General features: G+C 36.5%; 1 protein-coding gene across 1 annotated transcript; it reads left to right on the top strand.

The window, feature by feature from the left end:
• Nucleotides 1–2,154: 2,154 nt before the first annotated feature.
• On the top strand, nucleotides 2,155–6,410 carry LOC103424388 (serine/threonine-protein kinase BSK1). Its single transcript, XM_008362469.4, has 9 exons — nucleotides 2,155–2,640; nucleotides 2,775–2,910; nucleotides 3,376–3,509; nucleotides 3,620–3,725; nucleotides 3,847–3,932; nucleotides 4,674–4,862; nucleotides 5,304–5,468; nucleotides 5,555–5,668; nucleotides 6,028–6,410. The coding sequence occupies exons 1-9, from the start codon at nucleotides 2,314–2,316 to the stop codon at nucleotides 6,280–6,282; spliced, it is 1,512 nt and encodes a 503-aa protein (XP_008360691.3). The 5' UTR covers nucleotides 2,155–2,313; the 3' UTR covers nucleotides 6,283–6,410.
• Nucleotides 6,411–6,900: the final 490 nt, after the last annotated feature.

The raw sequence follows: 6,900 nt of genomic DNA, 5'->3' as shown, positions 1-6,900 counted from the left end.
GAATGATGCCTACATTGAATCAAACTGTTAAACACATAAAGTGGCATATCATGATTTGTCTCCACAAAGCAATATTGGAGCTTTATGTGAAAGAATATATGATTTCAATTGGATATTACACTTAATACACATCTATATATATTCCCCTTGTTTGGTCAAATATATATATGCCCTTTATTCAAAGGGGTCCCAATATTTTAAAAAATGAAGATTAATTGTGGAGTTCATTCATATCGAACGTTAAATATTCAAATTATTTATTTTTTAAGTTGCACTTCATAGATCATTCTTGTAAATTATTAGCTAAATCGAAAATGTTTGAGTTATATAATTGAGTTCAAAAAAATTGACGAACACAATATTCTATGAAATATTGAAATTTCATTTTGATAATTAAATGAGTAAATGGTTTCGAATTGAATTGACATTTTTGTAAAAATGACCTATGAATGGAGACTCAAAAAATAGACGGTTTGAATCATTGAAATTGATATGATGTGGATTCCACAATTAGTCATTTTTTATTTTATTTTATTTTTATAAATGAAATCCCTGTTAACAACCGAACAAGTTGTGGTATACATCTATCAATAATGATGAAGTACTATAAGGAAAAGCAAAAGAAGAAAAAGCAATAGAGGACAACTGAAGTACTGCAAAAAATCAGTTGGCTTTTCTTATATAAATCAATTTGTAGGTCAATTATGTTGCAAAATTAACAGGCCATGAGATTCTCTGTTTGTTCTAAACACTTTTATAATTTGAGAAAACAAAATAAGAGGAGTTTTTGCTTGATTCTGGAATTTGCCCTTAACTGTCTCTATTATTTATTTATTTATTTATTTTGTGGTCAACTATTCCAGGAAATTTGGTATTTGTTTAAACATGTTTTCTTCTGTTTTTCCTTTGTAGTAATATATGATTATAAACTACCCCAGTTGGGGATAGTTTAAATGATGGCATCAAATTATAAATCTAATTTAAGAGGGGCAAATCTTATGGGGTTTAAGGAAAATTATAAATAAATTACATAAAATATTAACACAAATTACAAAGATTAATGTAATCTTGCAATCCTAATACGGTTTCTCATTTTGAATGATATAGGTCATTGTAAAATTGATAAGTAAGATTATAAGAAAATTGCAATAGATCCCAATAAAACTTCATAATCAAACCTTGTTTAATCAAAATTTTAGTATTAATACGGAAAAAATGAAAGTAAAAAGATGCTCAAATTGCATTTCTTTTTGAAAATTCGAAAAAAAATATACTACTGAAAGTGATAATTAGAAATTTGAAACTTATTTCATAAAGGATCAGTATTCGAATCATAGGAAATGGATCATCTTCGGATCCATTCCACCTAATCCTCCTCATCAAACAATTCGGGCTCTTGAAATTGATCAAACGGCTAAAAACACGGGCTAACTCTAAAAATTATAATAAGATTACCCGTTGGATCAATTTTCAAAAACCCAGATTGTTTGATGAAGATGATTAGGTGAATCCCTTTCCCGAATCATAAATATTGATGCGGAAAGGTGTTGCCCTCCTATGTTTTGCTGAAAGAGAAAATCTAATAAAACTTTCTGTTTTTTTTGACAAAAAAAAAATAAAACTTTCTGTTTTTGGAGATTTGAAAAAAACATATTACCAAAGGAGATTAGTGACAATTACGGATGGGAAAACGTAAAACTATTACTAAAAACTTGCATAATATCTCATCAAAACTTCATAAAAACAAGATTAATGTTGTTAGAATGTTTACATTGACGTAGAAGGGTGCGTGTTGCGTCCATATCATTTTCTTCGCACAAGGAAATCCAATAAAGCTATATCTTTTTAGGGAAAATTTAAAAAATCAAATTACCAATAAACAAAAAAAAAAGTGGGAGTTCATAGATTTGATGCTTTGAGCTGGTGAGTCTATTTAACTGTGATCACGGGTAAAACGGAACTCTCCATAGCCTTTTTAGACTCAAAATGGATGAATAACTATGATTTACCACCAATTATCCTAATTTCAAAAAAATGAAAAAAAAAAAAAAACCAAAAGTGATTAGTGAAAATAATGGAAGAGTAGTAACTAATTAAACTGTAGCAACTAGAAAATGTTTTAATTACCATAACCTCTAACATTAAACCGCCAGGAAACTCTTTCTCTCTCTCTCCCCTCTCAACCCACTAGGCACTCCAAAGCAGAGGCAGCAAGGAGCCAGCTCATGGTTTTCCTCTAAAAGGCTTCCATCTTTCCAACTCCGAGAAGCTCAAAATCTCACTGAAATTCAAACCCCCACAGAAAACCAAGTCATGGGTTGCTGTGAATCCAAAGTTTCAGAGAAACAACCACCAGAGAAAATTCAAACCCAGCAACTAGCTCACAACAGCAGGAACCCGACCCACCACCCGAATCCCACCTCAGGATCCGACCCGGAAACCGGCGGAGCCCCACCCTTCTCCGAATTCTCCTTCGCCGACCTCAAAGCCGCCACCAACAACTTCAGCTCTGACTACATAGTCTCTGAGAGCGGCGAGAAGGCCCCAAATCTTGTTTACAAGGGTCGGCTGCAGAACCGCCGTTGGATCGCCGTCAAGAAGTTCACCAAGATGGCGTGGCCTGATCCCAAGCAGTTTGCGGTGAGCTTTTTTTTTATTTTTTATTTTTTGTGCTTTTGCTTCATTGGGTTTTTGAGTTTTTGGTATTTTTGGGGGGTTTTCAATCGTTTTTTGAATTCAACCTGTGAAATTATTTGTGGGTTTTGGTTCTGCAGGAGGAAGCTTGGGGTGTTGGGAAGCTGCGGCATCGGCGGCTTGCGAATTTGATTGGGTATTGCTGTGATGGGGATGAGAGGCTGCTAGTTGCCGAGTACATGCCTACTGATACTTTAGCTAAGCATTTGTTCCACTGTATGTCAACCAAAATCTATCATTTTTTTTTGCTTTTTCGTCTTTTGGCTTTAGCTGTTGCATCAAGAATGCTACTTTTTAGCTTAGCTTCTAAGATTTCTGAATGACCCTTTTGTGAAGTACCTCTAAATATATAGTTTTTAAACAATCAATGAAATGCAAGATGTCATTCACATTAGTTTTCTATGACATGAAACAGTTAGGCCATTAATCTTACCTGGTAGTATTGCTAATGCTATGATGTTTAACATTGCCCTTCATTTGGAGAAGTCGTGGCAAGGTGTGGTTTTTACTTTTTAGTATAGTTTTCTATCTAAAGTGGCTGTACTGTGCTTGTCTTCGTACTGCTAGTTTCTTAAGGTTTGCATAAGCAATCAATTCAACGTTTGAGTTTTGTTCCTCCAAATTGAGAACTAGTGGCTGAATTTGTCGAAGATTAATTTTTGGTCTCTGCTTTTCATACAGGGGAGAATCAAACCATTGAGTGGGCCATGCGTTTAAGAGTGGCTCTTTATATTGCTGAAGCTTTAGATTATTGTAGTACTGAGGGCCGTCCGTTATACCACGATTTGAATGCTTATAGGGTTCTCTTTGATGAGGTATTCCTTTTTCAGATCTGATCATCTTAGTTAAAAATATATGTATTTTCAATCATGTCCGTGTCCATTACTATTTAGGGTGATAATGTAGTATTTGGATGGACTTGTAGGATGGTGATCCTCGCCTTTCATGTTTTGGCTTGATGAGAAATAGTAGGGATGGGAAGAGTTACAGCACAAATCTCGCTTACACGCCGCCTGAATATTTAAGAAATGGTAATAACTTCTCTAGTCTAAATACTACCCATCTGTTTGATTATTTTTCTTGTTACTATATCTGAAGGACTTTTCCTGCTTGAGATGTGCTGACTTTACTGGTTGTTTATTTACAATGTAGGAAGAGTCACTCCAGAAAGTGTTGTTTATAGCTTTGGCACTGTCCTTCTAGATCTGCTAAGTGGGAAGCACATCCCTCCAAGTCATGTAAGTGGGGTGCTATATAATATGTCGGATGCACATTTTACAGTTAGTCTGTCCTACACCTTTATTGCTTATGCAAACTAGAGCCTTTAGTACTATAGTCATCTTGGAGTGTGTCAACTTGTAGTTGTCGCTTTTATATTAAACTTGATTGTTGGGATATGATATGCAGAAATATCTTTGTGTCTCTCCTGCATGTTGGATTTGAGCATCAGTTGTCTTTGTAACTTCCATATCTTATAGGAAACAAATAATCAGCAAACAAAGTCCCTCTTTATATAACTTGATTCCTTCTCCATATCATTTGCCCATCTTGATACTTGATGTTAGTCATAACGCAACACTACCTTCATTTTATCTCATTGCAAAACTGGTTCGATGGTTTTCCTAAATTTGCATAATTATAAATTTCAATTTATTTTTTGTTTCATTACATGAGAAGTGTTTTCTTCACTATCAACATGATGTCCAAATTATGAAGTTTAACAGTACTTCAATATGCTGGGTGTGTCCTCCGTCGTGCCGTTTGACTTGTTTACCAGTTTCTGTTATTATCTAGAGTTAACCATCATGTAAGATAATCATACTTCACAGTGTTTATATTGATGGAAAACATTGATAAGTATGTATATTTGTTTCGTAATTTATACGTCAATTCTACTTAAGGTGTAGGATGACATGTTTAATGCTGGCCTTTTTTAGAACATACTCTAGTATTTAAATGATTTAAATTCATGCAAACAGGCTCTTGATATGATACGAGGGAAAAATATCATTCTGTTAATGGATTCACATTTGGAGGGGAAATTTTCTACAGAGGAAGCAACAGTAGTTGTTAATCTTGCTTCTCAATGTCTCCAATATGAACCTAGAGAGCGGCCTAATACGAAGGACCTTGTTGCAACACTTTCTCCACTGCAGACCAAACCTGATGTAAGAGGCTTTCCCGTATTGGATTATTAAATTGTCGAGTCCATGAACAAAGCTGTTATTCTTTTCTTAGTGCTTTGTTCGTGGTTTTGTACTTGTGACTTAGTATGTCCCTGGCACAAGCTGTTTATTGATGGCTTAGTGTGGCTGAGTCCAAAAGGAATCACTTTACACTATTTTTGAAGTAGTGGAGACCCATGGACTGGAAAATGATGCGTGCACAGGGCATATATGGATTGTAGCGGCATCCTTGCCATAGCCGATGCCTTTTTAACTTCAGGCATTCCCCTGTGGTGCATCCTCATATCCTTACATGGCCAAAACTTTGTTGATTTGATGATCTAATAAGGGATCATATATGATCTGTACTCAGTCGTGCTTGTAAGATGATAAAGGAGGACTACTTCACAAGAAGAATCTAATTACCAAGGTTTTGGATTGCAGGTTCCATCTTATGTGATGCTTGGGATTCCAAAGCATGAGGAAGCCCCTTCAACCCCACAACGTCCCCTATCTGCTATGGGTGACGCCTGCTCTCGGATGGACCTCACAGCAATCCATCAGATCTTGGTTATGACGCACTACAGAGATGATGAAGGAACCAATGAGGTAGTTAAGTGGTACTAGGGCATCATGCATATCCTTGTTCAATCAATTTATGCTAAGAGATCTTTTTTGAATTTGGATGGCTTCAGTTATCTTTCCAAGAGTGGACTCAACAGATGAGAGACATGTTGGAGGCAAGGAAGCGAGGGGATTATGCATTCCGGGACAAAGATTTTAAAGCTGCCATTGACTGTTACTCCCAGGTATAACTTTGTTGTTTGCACATGCGTGTGTATTTTTATTTTTAATCTTGTGGGCTGGAATTACGCCAATAAGTTGACAAAATTTTTGCCTCGGAACCTTTACACCTGTAAATTATGTCATAAGAGTGGAAAAGTTTCTGGCCCCAACTGTTAGTCTTATCATGTTTGCTTTTCTGATATAACCGTTTTGAATCAAATTACTGCTGCTGCAGTCTTTCGTACTCGCTGATTAGCATAGCTGTTTGAGGCATTTTTGTTTGTTTCAAATTTAGGATGGGCTCAGTGAGTTATAATCTTGAACTATGGCCTTGAGTAGTGATGCTCACTGAAGTCGTTCCTTTTGTGTTTTTTGGGCGCAGTTCATAGATGTTGGAACTATGGTGTCGCCAACCGTTTTTGCGCGACGCAGTTTATGCTACCTGTTAAATGAGCAACCAGATGCTGCCCTACGAGATGCAATGCAAGCGCAATGTGTTTATCCAGACTGGCCCACGGCCTTCTACATGCAATCAGTTGCTCTAGCCAAGCTAGACATGCACAAGGACGCTGCTGACATGTTAAACGAAGCAACTGCGCTAGAAGAAAAGAGGCAACGAGGAGGCCGGGGATCGTGAGGATCAACTCTGTGTAATAACTAATAAGTGATAATCCATTATTTACCATATTACCAATTGACAATTGTTGTTGAGGCTACCCATAATTTGTATAAAATCTGAGCTGGGAATCCAATTTGTCTTTACCATCGAGAATGTATGTACACAGAGCCGCCTTCTGTTGCACCAGTGAATGTTTGCCTCTCTCCCACGCCAAAATCTTTCCCGGGCAATTAGTTCCAGTGTGTCATTTTGTTGCTCGATGAATTAAATCCAAAAATTAAAAACTATTTTTCGTGTTTGTTTCTCCAGTGCTTCGAGGATGATGTGTTTGTGAAAACTCCAACGCACCCTTTTAAGTATATTTGTAATTGCCATTACCTAATGCTAGTGAGAGTCGCCAGTAACCTAACGGATGTTCAATTTTTAAAATGATATGTATTTCTTTGGAATTTTTTAAAGGGCGATACCAGTTCGGAATCAACTCCACGGGAAGTAGGCAAGGGGGAGGCATTGGACAAGCCACGGTGGGCCTCAACTTGTGTTGGTTGAAGTTTACTAGTTTTAAGTTTAGTTCTGGTTCGGATTAAGTTTTAAGTTTTTTCATTAGACGGATACACTCAATTATGTATGACTTTC

Source organism: Malus domestica, chromosome 10 (assembly GCF_042453785.1).
Source record: "Malus domestica chromosome 10, GDT2T_hap1".
Classification (NCBI taxonomy): Eukaryota; Viridiplantae; Streptophyta; class Magnoliopsida; order Rosales; family Rosaceae; genus Malus; species Malus domestica.
This window is presented reverse-complemented; position numbering and strand designations above follow the sequence as displayed.